Source organism: Castor canadensis, chromosome 12 (assembly GCF_047511655.1).
Source record: "Castor canadensis chromosome 12, mCasCan1.hap1v2, whole genome shotgun sequence".
Classification (NCBI taxonomy): Eukaryota; Metazoa; Chordata; class Mammalia; order Rodentia; family Castoridae; genus Castor; species Castor canadensis.
Window position 1 is genome coordinate 77580324 of NC_133397.1, and position 17592 is coordinate 77597915.

The window sequence follows — 17592 nt, forward strand, 5'->3', positions numbered from 1 at the left end:
TTCAAAAGCAGAAGACAGGAAAGCAAAACAGGTCCTGTCTGAGGATTGGTACCAGTGGGAGGATATAGGGAAAGGGTTTAGGTGGGTGAATACGGCGGAAATATGTACACATGTATGAAAGTGGAAAAATGAGATGAGTTGAAACTTTTCCAAGAATGGGGGGAGGGAAGATAAAGGAGAATGATGGAAGGGGTAAATTTAACTAAGATATATTGTAAGCACTTTTGTAGATGTCAAGATGTATGCCCAGTACAACAATAATATGATGATAAAAATGAATAAAAAATTAAGTAAAGAAAAAATTATAAGGTTTCTCGAGGAGTTAGGATGTTCAGGCTCTTCCCCGAATAGGATTTCTCATGGTCACCTTATTAGTAAAGCTAAACCAGTTTCAAGATTGCTGCATTCTAGACATGTGTTTCCAGGGTAAAAATGCTTGGCAGTGTTGATTTGCAGCCGTTACTTACCAAAGTAATCTTATTTCTTTTTTTTTCTCTTTTTTTTCCATTTCCCAATTAATGGAAAGCTTTTTGGTTACTCTATCTATGGAATGGATAGATTCTGGTTTCTCTTTGCTTCACAGTTACTTTGAGATTAGACCCTCTTTTACCAGAGGCTTTAATTATAATTACAGGATTCCTTCCAGAGTGAATTCTAGGCCTGTCTTTGCCCATGCATATCATGGAAACAGAAGCGCAAATGTTTGCAGTGTTCTTCAATGGCTTCAGAATAAGAGGGACTTTGGAATTTTGACATTTTTTGGTCATAGATAAAAAAATTTATTCAAAGTTGTCATTTTGTTTTTCTCCTTTCACTTCTTTTCTTGACCCCTTTCCTCTCTCTACCTCCCTCCATCTCTTTTCTCTTCTCTTTGTTCCTTTCTGCTTCTGTCCTCTTCTTTTCCTTTTGTTTGTTTTTTGCTTTTGTTTTGCTGTTTTTCTATCATGGTTTATTATTTCACCAAGACTGATGATGCAAGGTCCCTAATCTATCATTTCTGTAAAGCTCAACACATTTGGACAACTTTATTTATTTAAACTAAAGTTACAACCCCCCACACCTTCTTTTGGTTTTTGTTTTTGAGCAGTGTCCCACTATGTATCCCAGGGTGGCCTCAACTAAGCTTAGCTTTAGTTTCCTCCCTCAGCTTCTTAAAGTCCTTCTTTAGATCAACTAGTGGTTTGTGATTTGGAGCTTTTAAGTTGACCTGAGGGTTCTAAGTTGACTTCTATGTCTTTTCTAGTGGCACAATTGCCCACTCTTTGATGATATTTTTGGCTCTTGATTTACATCAGTTACTTTCACAACCCACTACCAAGGCAGTTTGCTTCCTTATTTTCTGATTGCTTTGCATAACCCCTCCAGGCCAAGTCAAACTGCTCACAATTTATAAACATGGCCTTTGCACTGAGAACAGAGCTGCATCAGTCAGGAAGGGGCAGCAAGATGGTGTCACAGACCCAGGTCCTCATGTCCCTGTTGCTCTGGGTCTCTGGTGAGAAATTTATTCAGTGCTTTAATTTCTTCAGAGTAACAGCTATATAAAGTTGAAAAAATGATTTTAAGATACAGTGGGAAATGATTGTTTTCAATATGGACCAAATATTGTGCTGTCTTACAGTACCATTAGAAAGTGCATTTAAATGCCATGTTTCTGTGTGTGTATGATCATTGTACATTCTTGATTGCAGGTGCCTGTGGGGACATTGTGATGACCCAGTCTCCAGGCTTCCTGGCTGTGTCATCAGGAGAAACGGTCACCATCAACTGCAAGTCCAGTCAGAATATTTACAATGGTATAGCCTGGTACCAGCAGAAACCAGGTCAGGCTCCTAAACTGCTTATCTACGCAGCCTCTAGCAGGCCATCTGAAGTCCCTGACCGCTTCACTGGCAGTGGGTCTGGGATAGATTTCATTCTCACCATCGGCAACCTCCAGGCTGAAGATGTGGCAGATTACTACTGTCAGCAGGGTTATAACTGTCCTCCCACAGTGCTTCAGCCTGAATCAAAAACGCCTCCCAAGGTTATGGGTCAGTGATACTTGCAGCACCAGTTACTTCCTCCTCACATGATCCTGACCTTGCATCATTTTGTCTGAGAGTTTGCATCTGCTGATGTATTCCTTGGAGGGCTTGCAGCATCTAGGAGAAAATTCAGGAGTTGACCTTTATCTGTATACTTTTTATGGGAGATTATTGAATCTTTTCACCTTTATTTTAAACCTATAATCACTCCTCACCTCTATCTTTCTCAGTATTAAACCCCTGACCCTTGTTCCAAAAATTGGACATTGAAGTTCTTATTTCCCTATTGGTTTTTCCTTCCACACACCCTGTTTTCCATTTATGCCCTTCTAGTCTGTTTTACACAAAATGCTTTCCTGCTCTAACTACCCCTTTCCTTCCCTTTTCTCTTCCTATTTCTTTCTGTAATACTCTCTCTCATAGGCAATCTTTGAATTCTTTAATTCAATCAGTATAGAAATATGTGACTGAATTTCCCCTTAGATTTTCCCATCATTTATCAATTTTCTCCTGAGTTCCTACTTGGGCACCTGAGTCTAATTTGTGATTGACATTGTTGTCTTTTGTCCACTATAACTGGAGTTATAGTATGCAATTATCATGGCCATGTCAGTGCTATGGGACATACTCCAGCCATCCTAGTATTATGTTTTTAATTGTTTATAGATTTATTCATATGTTTATGCATTGTTTGGGCCATCTCTCCCCCCTGCCCCTTGCCCCTTCCCTGGTCTCCCCCTCGCTTTCAGGCAGAACCTTGTCTGTCCTTTTTTCCAATTTTATTGAAGAGAAAATATAAGAGATAATAAGAAAGACATAGCATTATTGCTACCTTGAGATAAAGATAACTATACAGAGAGATTCCTAGCATTGCTTCCAAGCACTTGTGTATTACAGCCACATTGGTTCATTTCTACCAGACCTCTTCACTACTTCCTGGTCACCTTCCCATAGTGACCTCTGGCAATTTAAGATTACTTTATTCACTCTTCTACAGTGGGAACAACAATATCAAGTTTTAGATTTCCTTCTCTTTCCCTCTTCCTTCTGGGTGTGTTCTCCCCTTAGTGTGTGAACCGTGTCCAATAATATGACCTCATTTGTTTTAGGTCTACAATCTGCACATGAGAGAGAACATATGAGTTTTGACCTTCTGAACCTGGCTAACTTCGCTTAAGATGATGTTCTCCAGTTCCATCCATTTACTTGTGAATGACAAAATTTCATTCTTCTTCATGGCTGAGTAAAACTCCATTGTGTGTAAATACCACATTTTCTTAATCCATTCATCAGTAGTGGGACATCTTGGCTATTTCCATAACTTGGCTATTGTGAACAGTGCTTCAATAAACAAGGGTGTGCAGGTGCCTTTGTAATAACCTGAGCCACATTCTTTTGGGTATATCTCTAGGAGTGGTATTGCTGGATTACATGGCAGATCTATGTTTAGTTTTTTTTTTTTTTATGAAGCCTTCATATTGTTTTCCAGAGGGATCCTTTTTCCCTGAATCCTTGCCAACATTTGTTGGCAAGGTAAGCCTCAGTAAATATTAAAAAAATAGAAAGAATCCCCTGTGTTCTATCTGATCACAATACATTAAAACTAGAACTCAATTTTTAAAAAGCAGAAAATAAGCAAACAATTGGAAGCTGAATATCATATTGCTCAATGATCAGTGGGTCATATAAGAAATAAAAGAGGAAATTAAAAGTTGGATTAAAAATTGGATACCCAATTCCTGGTCCCAACAAAACAATGATAAATGACACTAAGGAACCCAGTGACGCACACAAAAGCACCCTCAAAGAAGAAATCTTGCAAGAAATCAATGAGAAATTATTGGAGAAGATACAAGACATGATTACCCAAAATGTACAGATGCACTTAAGAAATTTCAAGACACTAAAAGTAAAGAACATGAGAAGACACAGAAACAAGTAAATGAACTCAGAGGAGCCCTAAAAAATACTAAAGTGAAACAGAGGATGCTATAAAAAGAGAGATAAGTGAATTAAAGATGAAAATTAAAAAATATTAAAGGGAAGGTGACCAAAGGTATGGAAAAACCTCAGAAAAAAGAATCAAACAGAAACACAAAACACAGTAGAAGTCCACTATAGCAGACTAGAACATATGGAAGAAAGAATCTCAAAATTTGAAGATAAAATAGAAATTAAAGAAAAAAATTGAAGAAATGTTAGTCAAACAACTCAACAGCTGTGAAAGGAATGTGCAAGAACTCACTGACTCAATCAAAAGACCAAACCTGCGATACTGAATAAGGAGAAGAGGTCCAAGCAAAAGGGATTCATAATGTAGTCAATAAAAAAATTTTAAAAATTTCTCAAATTTCCAGATTATTTTGCCCATTCAGGTACAGGAAACCTCCAGGACACTAAACACAATTTACCAAAATAGAACCTTCTCACAGCATATTATCATTAAAAAGACAAGCACAGAGAATAGAGAAAGAATACTGAAGACTGTAAGAGAGAAAAAATAAATAACATATAAAGGTAAAGCCATCAAAATCACAGCAGATTTCTCAATGGAAACCTCAAAAGCAAGAAGGGCAAGGAGTAAGGTATTTCAGGCAGTGAATGAAAATAACTTCAACCCTAGGATACTCTATCCAGAAAAACCTATCATTTTTTCAAAATAGATGGAGCAATAAAAATCTTCCACAATAGACAGAGCTAAAACCATATATGACAACCAAGCAACCACAACAAAAGATTCTCCAAGGAATTCTGACCACAGAGGACTAAAGCAAACAAAACCTCAAGAGTACAGGAAGTACCAAAACACAGGAGAAGAAAAGACAAGTGATCACAGAGCAGAACTGATTCAGCTGCACACAACCAAACCCTTAAACAACAAAAACAATGAAATGGCAGGAATCATCAAATACCTATCAATATTAACACTGAATGTCAATGGACTCAACTTTCTCACCAAAATACACCATTTGGCAAACATGATTTAAAAAAAGAAGATCTAACAAATTGTTGTTTACAGGAGATCTACCTCATTGAAAGAAACAAACACTGGCTTAGGGTAAAAGGCTTGAAGAAGATCTACTAAGGCAATGCCCCCCACCAAAAAAAACAAGCACGAGTAGCAATACTTATATATGGCAAAGGAGATTTCAAACTTACAGTGATTAAACAAGATAAAGACGTACACTTCATACTAATAAAAGGGGAAATAAACCAAAAGGAAATAACAATTATCAACCTATATGTAACCAATGTCAGTGCACCCAATTTCATCAAACATACTGCAAGGGACTTAAAAGCACATATACATTTTAATGCAGTGGGAGTGGGAGACTTTAATACCCCCTATCACCAATACATAGGTCATCCAAACAAAAAATCAATAAAAAAATTCTAGAACTAAATTACACCGTAGATAAAATGAACCTAACTTCTACACAATATACATTCTTTTCAGCAGCCCATGGATCTTTCTCCAAAATTGATCATACCTTATGGCACAAGGTAAGCCTCAGTAAATATTAAAAAATAGAAAGAATCCCCTGTGTTCTATCTGATCACAATACATTAAAACTAGAACTCAATTTTTAAAAAGCAGAAAATAAGCAAACAATTGGAAGCTGAATATCATATTGCTCAATGATCAGTGGGTCATATAAGAAATAAAAGAGGAAATTAAAAGTTTCCTGGAGGTTAATGAAAATGAAAATATGACTTACCAGAACCTATGGGACACAGTAAAGGCAGACCTAAGAGGAAAGTTCATAGCCATAAGTGCATATATTAAAAGGACAGAAAGATCTCAAATAAAAGACCTAATGCTACATCTCAAAGTCTTAGAAAAACAAGGACAAGCAAAACCCAAATCAAGCAGAAGGAGAGAAATAATAAAAGTAAGGGCCAAGATTAATGAAATAAAGATAAAAAACCTATACAAAGAATCAATGAAACAAAAAGTTGGTTCATTGAAAAAATTAACAACATTGACAAACCCCTGGCAAATCTGACTAAAATGACAAGGGAAAAGACCCAAATCAATAAAATCAGAAACGTAAAAGGGGAGATAACAACAAACACCAAGGAAATCCAGGGAATCATCAAAGACTACTTTGAGAACCTATAATCCAATAAGTTTGAAAGTCATGAAGAAATGGGCAAATTTCTAGATAATTATGACCATCCAAATCTGAACCAAGAGGATATTAACCACCTAAAAAGACCTATAATACAAAATGGAATTGAAGCAGCAATAAGTAGAAGTATCCTTATTTGCAGATGACGTTATCCTGAACCTCAAAGACCCAAAAGAATCTACCCAAAAACTCCTAAACACAATAAACAGGTTCAAGAATGTAGCAAGATATAAAATCAACTCACAAAAATGAGTAGCCTTTCTATATACCTACAATGAACAAATTAAGAATGACTGTAGGAAAACAATTCCATTTACAATACCCTCAAAAAACTCAAATACCTAAGAGAAAACTTAACACAGGATGTGAATGACCGTGACAAGGAGAACTATAAACCTCTGAAGGAGACTGAGGAAGACTACAGAAGGAGAAAAGATCACCCATACTCATGGATTGGTAGAATCAACATAGTAAAAATGGCTATACTAGCAAAAGCGATCTACATGTTCAACATGATTCCCATCAAATTCCCAAATGACATTCATCACAGAGATTGAAAAATCACAAGAGACTTTGAATACCTAAGGCAATACTCAGCAAAAAGAGCAATGGTGGAAGTATCACAATATCCGACTTCAAACTATATTGCAGAGCTAAAGCAATAAAAACAGCATGGTACTAGCAAAAACAAAAGCAAACAAAAAATTTATGGAAACCAGTGGAACAGAATAGAGGACCCAAATATAAATCCACACAGCTATGCCCAACTTATTTTTGACAAAGACATCAAAAACATACAATGGAGAATACACAGCCTCTTCAACAAATGTTTCTGGGAAAAGAGTTATCTTCCCACAGAAAACTGAAACTAGATCCATGCCTATCACCCTGCACTAGTATCAGTTCACAGTGGATTAAGAACCTTAATATAAGACCTGAAAATCCGAAGTTAGTACAGGAGAGATCAGGGAATGCTGTGGAGACAATAAATGTAGGCAAAGAATTCCTGAGTAGAGCTCCAGCACCAAGCAATTAAAAGAAAGAATGGAAAAAAGGGACTATATAAAATTCTAAAGATTTTGTACAACAAAAGAAATGGTATCTAAACTGAAAAGACCACCCACAGAGTAGGAGACAATTTGCTTGTTAAATATCAGACAAAGGACTGATAACCAGAATATACAGGGAGCTCAAAAAACTAAACTCCCCCAAAATCAATGAACCAATAAAGAAATGGGCAACTGAACTAAACAGAATTTTTCAAAGGAAGAAATGAACAAGGCAAAAAGACACATGAAAGAAATGCTTACCATCTCTGTCCATAGAGGAAATGCAAATCAAAACCACACTAAGACTAAACTTCACTCTTTTCAGAATTGCTATCATCAAAAACACCACCAATAACAAATGTTGGCAAAGATGTGGGGAAAAAGGAACACTCATACACTGCTGGTGGTAATGTCAGCTAGTACAACCACTTTGGAAAACAATACTGAGGCTTCTTCAAAAACTAAACATAGATCTGTCTTATGATCCAGCAATACCAGTCCTAGGGATATACCCTAGGGCATTCAATTCAGGTTATTTCAAAGACACCTGCACACCTGTGTTTATTGCAGTGCTATTCACAATAGCCAAGACATGGAAACAGCAAAGATGCCCCACTACCAACTAATAGATTAAGAAAATGTGGTATTTATACAGAATGGAATTTTAATCAACCACAAAGAAGACTGAAATTTTGTTATTCACAAGTAAATGGATGGAACTGGAGAACATCATCTTAAGAAAAGTTAGCTAGGCTTAGAAGGCCAAAAATAGTATGTTCTTCCTCATAGGCAGATTACAGACCTAAAACAAATGCAGTAATATTATGGGACATGGGTCACAAGACTTTGGGGAGAACACACACAGAAGGAAGAGGGAAAGTGAAGGAAACCTAAAACTTGAAAGTGTTTGATATGTCCACCAAAGAGGAACAAATAAAGTAATCTTAAGCTGTCAGAGACCACTATGGGAAGGTGACCGGGAGGTAGTGAAGAAGTCTGATAGAGATGAACCAGTTTTGGTTGCAATACACATTTGCATGGAAAGGATGCTAGGAATCTCTCTGTGCAGCTATCTTCATCTCAAGCTAGCAAAATGCTAAGACTTTCCTATTATCTCTTTGTTTTGTCTTCAAAAACATTGGAGAGGAGGGCAGAAGAGCTTCTGCCTGGAAGCGGGGTGGGGGGTAAGATATGGCACAAACAATGTATACACATACGAATAAATGTATAAAAAATTAAACATTTCTATCTTCCAAAATCTATCTAGATACTTTATAATATTTGCATATCTATAATTAAAGCACAGATAAAATCATTAAAGTGATTGTGACTTTTTTAAGTTCTCCTCAGAGACTCAGAGTAACAGGGACAAGAGGACCTGGGTCTGCGAAACCATCTTTCTGTCCCTGCCTGCCTAATGAAGCTCAGTTCTCACTGCAAAGGCCTCCTTTATAAATTCTGAGAAGCTGGACTGGGTCTCAGGGATTATGCAAAGAAATCAGAAAATAAGGAAGCAAATTGCCTGAGCAGTGGGTTGTGAAAGTAACTGATATAAGTCAAGAGCAAAAATATCATCACAGAAAGGGTAAAAATGCCACTGGAAAGGCATAGAAGTCAGAAGTTTTCAGGGCAACTTAGAAACTAAACCACAAACCACTAGATTCTCTAACAAAGAGCTTTAGTTTTAAATTAGAAATATTTTTTAATTATTTGAGTTTTACAGAAATAATAGGTAAACTATCTCAGACAATACCAGTAAAACAAAAACACATGCTAGAAAATAACAAGGTAAGTGATCAGGAAGGAAGGGAAGAAATAAACAGGCAGGAAAGAAGAAGGGGGGAGACTGGAAGAGAGGAAAGAGAAAGAAGGGAAGATAGAACAAAAAGATAATTGAGTATGAATTAAAACAATAGAAATAACAAAAAATAAAGATTTTGGCCAATCTTTGGGCTTAGGAGTTATGAAAGCACAAAAAAGGAGGAATTATGAACACATAAACCAGGAAAGACCAGAAAATGGCAGCTTTTGGGACAATGTTATTACCATCTGTGCCAGAAATATGTCCTATCTGCAAAGTCACTCTTATCCACAACTGGTGAAGAACACTACAAACTCTTGCTTCCAGTGTCCAGGGTATGTATTAGGTATATAACAGGCAAAGACGGGCATGGAATTCACTTTGTGGGGAATGCTGTGGGATTCTAATTTAAGGTTGTCATCAGTGGGGCTCTAAGGCTCTAATATCAAAGAAACTGCAAACCAGAGAGGAGCTGGAAACTATCCTTCCCACAACTGCTAGGAAATGAAGAGAGGCCTCTTAAGTAAAGTGAGAAATGGAGAGGAAAAATTACTTTCTGAGGACATAATGGCTGGGACCTACACTGTCAAGGATGTTCACTCTGGAAATGCACGTCCTAAAGGAGGCTTCAACTCACCAACCTGACATTGGTCTAGGATGGCCTTCCTTACTAATAAGATGCCCAAGTGAAAGTCTCTCTGGAGGAGTTTATAACCATCTTCACTCCTCAAGAAACCACGAAAACAATTTTTCAAAAGCCAAAAGACCAAAAAAATTAGAGTCTCATCACTGGGTGAATAAAAAAAAATGGGAAAACCTGCAGATTTGGGGTTAATAAGAGTATTTTTAGGAAATAAATAATGGTGCTGGTGGAGTGCCTTAAGTAGTAGAGCAACTGCCTACCAAGCATGAAGCCCTGAGTTCAAACCCGACTACTGCTAAAGAAAGAAATAAAGAAATTATAGGAATAAAGGAATGGTTATTGAGGGTTAGGAAAATGGAAGCAGGCTGCATACATACATATGAAAACAGCATAATGAAACCCACCAAACTCTCTTTGAAAACATGAGGAAGAGGTGGGGGGAAATTGGAATATAATGAAAGGGTTGACCTTGTTCAAGGTATACTGTATGCATTTATGGTATTGTCATACTGAAATTTCCTTGCATTATTTGTGTATAATAATTCAAAATTAAACTGAAAAATAATTAATAGAGAAAAGAAATAAATTATAACTCAGTGATATGTGCAAAGTACAGGAAACTGAAAAAAAGTAAAGCATCCTAGCAAGGTGCAGTGTTGAACTTCTGTAATTCCAGCACTCAAGAGGCTGAAGCACGCCACAATGTACCAACACCTAATACAACAATTAAAGAAAGAATAATTAAACATGAAAAACATGAAAAATAAAACCAGAAGTTAGTGACAAAAAAGAGCCTGAAGTATGAGGGTCATGAATTTGAAGCCAGCCTGAGCTGCATAACAATATCTGTTACAAAAAATAAAATAAAATGAAATAAAATTAATACATCATTTATCAACTGGACATAATTTACAACTCAGAGTATTCATTTTGGCAGTACTAGACTTTGAACTCAGGGCCTCAGCTTTACTAGGCAGGAGCTTTACCACTTTAGTTATGCTCCTAGCACAACATCTCTGAGTATTTTATATCCAAAGCAAATTACTAAACTGATCTTGAAACTTTAACAGAAAGCCAGAAATATTATTAATAAATAAATATTTGTTTTAATTTTTCCATTTAAAAATATGATCTTTGCTTTGAATAATTTTGTGAAATATTTTTTCAGGTATAAAATATTAAAATAAATCCTTATAGTTAGATTCATATTTCACATAATTAGAGAATGCCAAATGCTATGTGGTTTAAGGAAGTTCACAATTTCCCAGGCCAAGAATACGAAAGATAAATAAATCTGCTCAAGTCAGTTTCTAACAAGTTCTCACATCCTCTTGACCCTTCATAAATTTTACAATTTTGCTTTGTGATTGCCTCCAAAAACTCAAATTATTTGCAATTGATTAATTTCCTACTGCTTATTGAATTAGGCAGATGAGGAATAAGGTTATTGTGATGCACAAAGGTGGAAAAATAAACATAACTATTTCTTACAGTGTTAGGGATAACATATGTACTTAGAAAAAAGGTCTATTCCTTTTAAAAAAGGAAAACACAAGAATATTCCTAGTTACTTTTTTCCCGCAAACCACATTTCCACAGTATAGTATGGGTGCATTAGATTTCTTGGTCTGTGAAAAAAAAAACTATTACAGATTTGGTGCAGATGTGTAGAAATCAGAGTAAAAACACACTCTTGGAGTGTATGGTTAAGAAATTTAAAAAGGGATTTAATGGAGACTATGGAGTTAAGTTAACTCCTAACAAGCTTAAGGCCCATTGTGAAGTAGAGTGCGATGCTCTTTGTGTAGGGTGGACCCTGGAAGGGTCACTGGATGAAACTCTGGTTAATGAAGTTTATGGGGTAGTTGTAAGAAGACCTGGGCATGCAGATCAATTTCCTGTATTGAATGCTGGCGGGATGCTGTCCTCAGATGGCCCACATGTCTAAGGCCCTGTCTGGAAGAGGCCTATAAAATTATGGTAGCTAAGGTGGCCACACTTCCAAGTGTGGAGAGAAAACAAAGGAGCCTATACTGGAGAGGAATCCAAGGAAGTACCACCACCCTGTGTGCCACTCTGTCCATCTATGCCACCAGCATTCAGTTCCATATCCCTGCCTCTGACATTGGATGGGAAAATCCAAGGGACAATCACACCTGTAAAATCCGGCCCAGAAGTCCCTGGAACTCCAACTCCTATGAACTCCCTGAGTCCTATGGACTCCATGCTCACTCTGACTCTGCCAATTCTCACTCTGCATACTCCATTTGATCAGGGGCATCTGACCAGTCTCTAGAAGGACCCCTCCTCTCTTCAGACACCTGCTGTCTTGTAGTTTTCCCTAAGGGAGGTCAAGACCCTAATGCATTATGACCAGGAAGGCCAAATGTAAGGAGGAGGATGGATATTTGTCTACCAACCCTTTACCACCACAGACCTCCTCAAGTGGAAACATCACACCCCCTCCTTCACAGAAAAGCTTCAGGCTCTGGTTGATTTGATGCAGTCTAACATCCAGACTCACAAACCCAACAGGACAGACTGTCAACAGCTTCTTCTGATTCTATTAAATACTGAAGAGTGACACCACTTAACATAGGCAACTCTAAAGTGTTTAGAAGATCGTGCCTCTGAAGGCACTCTAAATGCCCAAGCGTATGCTCAGGCCCATTCCCCCAAGGAAGACCCCCACTGGGACCCCAATGAAGACCAAGGTTAGTGGCAACTTGAAAAATATCAGGAGGCATTATTGGGAGGCATGAAGGAAAGAGGGGGAGAGGCCATGAACATGAGCAAGACATCAGGAATCCTCCAAGGGCCACATGAAAGTTCCAGCCAGTTTTATAAGCATTTGTGTGAGGCCTTCCACTTGTACACAGCCTTCAGCCCAGAAGCCAGCAAAAACCAGCAGATGATTAATGCCACTTTTACTGGACAGACCCAGGGAGACATAAGGCAAAAATTTCAGAAACTGGAGGAATTTGGAGGTATGAGTGCTAGCCAGCTTCTGGAGGTTGCCACAAAAGTTTTTGTCAATTGAGATCAGGAGACTAGATAGGAGGCCGACAGGAAGATGAAAAGGAAAGTGGACCGTCTTGGAGCACCCCTTTCTGGACAGTCAGGTGGGCCACAGGGAGCTAATCCAAGCAGAGGCAGAGGGAATACCTGAGGATGATGACAAATGCCCCCAGAATAACCCCACCGTAGGGGGGAACTAGGGTTAAATCAATGTGCCTACTGTCATCAAGAAGGGCCCTGGAAGAATGAATGTCCACAATGGGCCAGGGACTCCAAAAAGGCCCTCCAGACCAGAGGCAGAGGCTAGATTGTTGAAGGAAAATATCAGCTCACCCACAAGGGATCCAGCCCTTGTGAGGAAAACATTGTCAGTCTGGCAGGCCTGGAAGGCTACAAGGAGAACTAGGACAGACTGGTCCACAGGAAACTGTTGTATGAATGAATTTAGGGGGCCATCACATTGATCTCATGGTGGACGTGGGTGCAGAACATTCATTTGTGACCCAGCCAGTGTTCCCCCTTTCCAAGAGGCATGCAACTATTATCAAGGCTACAGGGGACCAGGTCTGCCACCCCTTCTTAATGGCAAAACGATGCAATTTTGGGAGTCATGAAGTAAGTCAAGAATTCATTTATCTCCATGATTGCCCTGTGGGCTTGACTGGCAGGGACTTATTATGCAAACTGAAGGCACAGATAGCTTTTGATTCAGATGGTACAGCAGCCTGAACATTGAGAGTAATTGAGGCAAAGACTCTAATCCTCACAGTTATACAAGAAGAGGAATTGTGGGTCTATGACCCTAAGAGAAGGCCTCTTGAGATTTCTGAGCTTTCCTTCAAGGTTTCAGGTGTATGGGCTGAAGGTAATCCCCCTAGGTCTGGCCCAAAATGTGTCTCCAGTAGTGGTGGAACTAAAGCCAGGAGCCATCCCCATCAGTCAAAAACCATATTTCATCCTCTGCAAGGACCAGGTCAGAATTCAAAAACACTTTGACAGACTCCTAAAATATGGGATCCTCTGACCTTGTCAGTCATTCTGGAACACTCCCCCTTATTGCCAGTCCAGAAACCAGAGACCAAGGATTTCAGGCCTGTTTTAGGACCTCCAGGCAGTAAACTCAGCAGCACTCAGTCCTCATGATGGGACAAGCCCTGACTCTCCTAACAACTCCCTTGTTCCCATGCCCCTTAGCTAAATTGGACCTATGGTACACACCACAAGAACAGGCTTGGTTTAAGACTGAGGAGGTAAATTTTCTACTGGACAGATGGTAGAAGTTTGCCAATGGCCATATTGCCATACCCAAGTTGCTGACTCCTACATTTGTCAAGCAGTTCCACGAAGGAACACATTCAGGGCAAATAGCCCTCGAGACCATCCTGGCCCAGCATTTTTATGTCCCCAAGCTCTCCAGCATAAGAAAGGAAAGATGAAGATGTAGCCTATGTACAAAAAACAACAAAGGCCAAGAGCACCTCCCCAGGTGCACAGCATTGGTGGAACTCCTCTTGAAAACTTTATCATAAACTTCACTGAAATGCTACAAGCTCACAGATGCAAATATCTGTTGGTGTTAGTCTGTACTTTCTCAGGATGGGTGGAAGCCTTCCCCAAGCAGACTGAAAAAGTCCAGGAGGTTGCCAGATATCTGCTAAAGGAAATTATCCCTCAGTTTGGAATACCTGTGTCTATTGGGTCAGATAATGGGACAGCCTTTGTGGTTGAGGTGGTATAACTGATAGCTAAGGGCTTAGGAATCCACTGGAAGTTGCATATGAACTACTGCTCCCAGAGTTCAGGAAAAGTGGAACACATGAATAGAACCTTAAAATTACAGTTGGGAAAACTGTGTCATGAGACATTTCTGCAGTGGGATCAATTACTACCCATAGAATTACTGAAGATTAGATCTAATCCGATGAAGTGTATAGGGCTCTCACCCTTTGAAATCCTTTATGGATGCCCACCCTCAATCAAGACTATATGGGGGATCTCAAAGAAATATGTGACCTCACCTTGACACAGCAGATTCAGGCCCTTGGTTTGAGTCTCTCAAAATTAACGACGGGGTCCAGGTGAGACTTCCTGTCATTCTGACAACTCCCATGCACACCTACAGGCCAGGGGATGCTGTCAGGGTAAAGGAATGGAATATCCAACCATTAAAGCCCCATTAGAGAGACTTGGTTATTTTGTCTACCCTTACTGCAGTTAAAGTAGCAGACATTGCTCTTTGGATCTACCACAGCTGAGTAAAGCCAGCATCTCTTGACTGGGAGTGTATCCCTGATTCACCTTTACTGTGCAAGGTCACCATCTGGAACATCTGTGCCCTTCCTATGCAGGACCCTGCTTCCCAGGAAACAGCAGAGGACCACAGACAGGATGACAACCCTGCTTTAGTTACTCCAGAAGATCATTGGTCTACATACTGCAGAAAGTTGAGGAGTCATCTTCTTCCTCCAGGGATGGATTTTTTCAATTTTTGTTGAATCTAATCAGTTCCTTGCTCAGGAACTCCCAGATCTCAAACTGTGACCTATGTATGCATTTACTTGTGCAGGAACTGTTGTCACCAGAAGTTTGCTTTTCCATACTTACCACTCTTGTTTAGGTACTGTCATTGGGTCATACAACCACAACCGTACCATCTATTGGTGTGCTCCCATGGTAATCAGCATGTCTGCTTCAACTCCCCCTACAGCCCTTGGGAACAACGGTTGGAGGTGCGGAGATTGATGGTGCTTTCTGGCGGTGGTGGGGGAGAAATTAGGGACCTCATTAACAACACCCAGGTGGTGTTCAATCCTGATAAGCCAGTGTCAGTGTTTTTGACGTATGCATGGCCATAGACCAGGGTGGATATGGTGCTATAGGCTGTGGCCATGGAGGCCTAGCCTTGGAAAGAACCTACATGTTAAATGGTAAATACATGTGCCCGGACCCATGTGGTGGGTCATGTGGTGGCACAGGTTGGCATTATTGCATTTACTGGAGTTGTGTCTCATGGGCTACTGGCAGACAGTAGGACACTCAGCTCTCCTCCACAAGGGAACACCCACACTCGACTCTACCCTTGGCAATTGTAATCCTGTAAATTTTATTTTATTTAAGCCTTCAGATTGGGAACAGGGACATTAAGGTCAGAATAAAGATAAATGGAAAGGGATATGATCCCGGGACACTACTGCACCTTGTTGGTAACTATCAGCCATGACAGTTCCTCTTACCAAGTCTTTCATTCCTTTTAAGAGGAAATGAAAAGTGAGTTCCCTCTATCTGACAAGACCAAAAACTCATTACTCTTTGGCTGAGTCTGTAGCCCAGACACTGAATGTCACTTCATGCTGTGTTTGTGGAGGAAATAACATGGGAGACCACTGGCCATGAGAAGCAAGAGAGCTGTACCCATGGGTGCCCTTTAATGAGACTGCCTTCCCCAATCACAGGAAAAGCATCTGGCTCCTAAAACCTTCTATCATTGGGAATGACTGTATCTCCTGCCCAAAGGATCAGTTCTCTACCCTGGTAGGGGATCTAACTTGTTTATGACCAAATTTTTACAATGACACTGCCTAAACGACCCAATGGTGGGGAGCTACAAACAGCACAGAATTCCAGTCCCACCCACTGGCCAACTTCTCTTATCTCCAGAAATCTTGGCACAATCTTACCACAAACATAGATTGGCAGGCATCCGGGGGCTATATTGGATCTGTGGGAATACTGCCCAGCAGCCACTTTGGTCTAAAATACTGGGCTCAATCAGGCCATCCTTCTTCTTGCTTCCCTTTAGACAAGGTGAAAAACTGGGAGTCCCAAGATATGAAGAAAAATTAAGTAGACAAAAACAGGGTGTCTTACAAATTGGCAATCCGAAAGATAACAAATGGCCTCCTGAGTGAATCATCCAGTACTATGGTCCTTCCACTTCTGCAGAAGATGATGGGTCCTGGGGCTATCACACTCATATATATATGCTCAAGTGCATCATCAGGCTGCAGGCTGTTGTTGAAATTGTAACTAATGAAACCACAAAAATTCTCAATTTGCTGACAAAACAGAGCACTAAAATGTGCAATGCTATCTATCAAAACTGCTTAATTCTAGACTACTTACTTGCTTCTGAGGGAGAAATTTGTAGAAAATTTAACCTAAGTAACTGCTGCTTACAGATTGATGATGAAGGGAAGGTCATAGAAGAAATCACAGACAGAATGGAGAAGCTTGCCCATGTCCCCATCAGGACTTGGAGAGGATGGAATCCCAATGACCTGTTAGGAGGATGGTTCTCTGCATTGGGTGGATTCAAAACCCTGATAGGTGTGGTGGGTCTAATCTTGGGAATGTGTCTGATGTTACCCTGGCTGGTTCCCCTGGTATTGTGTTCTATCAGGACCATTATGGATGCCACTATAGAAGGAAAAACAGCCTCCCATGAAATGATGCTATGGAAATATAAACCCCTAAATCATGATGAGGGTGTTTGATCCTAGGTGTGTCTGAGCATCAAAGGGGGGAATAATGTAGCAGGGAGGAGAACCAGAAAAGAAACATACAAGCCTGTGTTCTGATAAAGTACCAGGGAGGAAGGGATGGCATAGCAGAGAGATAAAACTTAAAGAATCAAAGCGTGAAGACAGACACTTAGTCCTGGTGGTAGAATGTCTCATAGCAGTAGAGTGAAGTAGCCTATAGAATTGTAGGTAACCACATATGTGTTAAACTTTGCTTTTTGCTTCTGTAACCTGCTTGCAAGTGTACAGAAGTTGAGAACCCTTTGTTCTAGGGGCTCAGCCTTTGGACATGAATCTACTGAGTTGTGCTGGCACAATAAAATGTTGCTTGTTGTTGCATGGCCTCATTGTCCCTTGTTGCTGTTAGAGTTTCCCATAATGAAATTACCCTCAGGCATTAC

At 39.6% G+C, this 17592-nt stretch overlaps 3 gene segments (V, D, J or C); 2 read left to right on the plus strand and 1 right to left on the minus strand.

Moving 5' to 3' along the window:
* The window catches only part of LOC109699244 (immunoglobulin kappa variable 4-1-like), a 935238-nt gene that overhangs the window by 473636 nt on the left and 444010 nt on the right, over window positions 1-17592 (minus strand).
* LOC109678714 (immunoglobulin kappa variable 4-1-like) overlaps window positions 1-17592 on the plus strand; it is a 171807-nt gene that overhangs the window by 91274 nt on the left and 62941 nt on the right.
* LOC109678717 (immunoglobulin kappa variable 4-1-like) lies at window positions 1386-2041 on the plus strand. The segment is given in 2 exon segments: window positions 1386-1495; window positions 1692-2041. Coding segments are annotated over 2 exon segments (450 nt in total).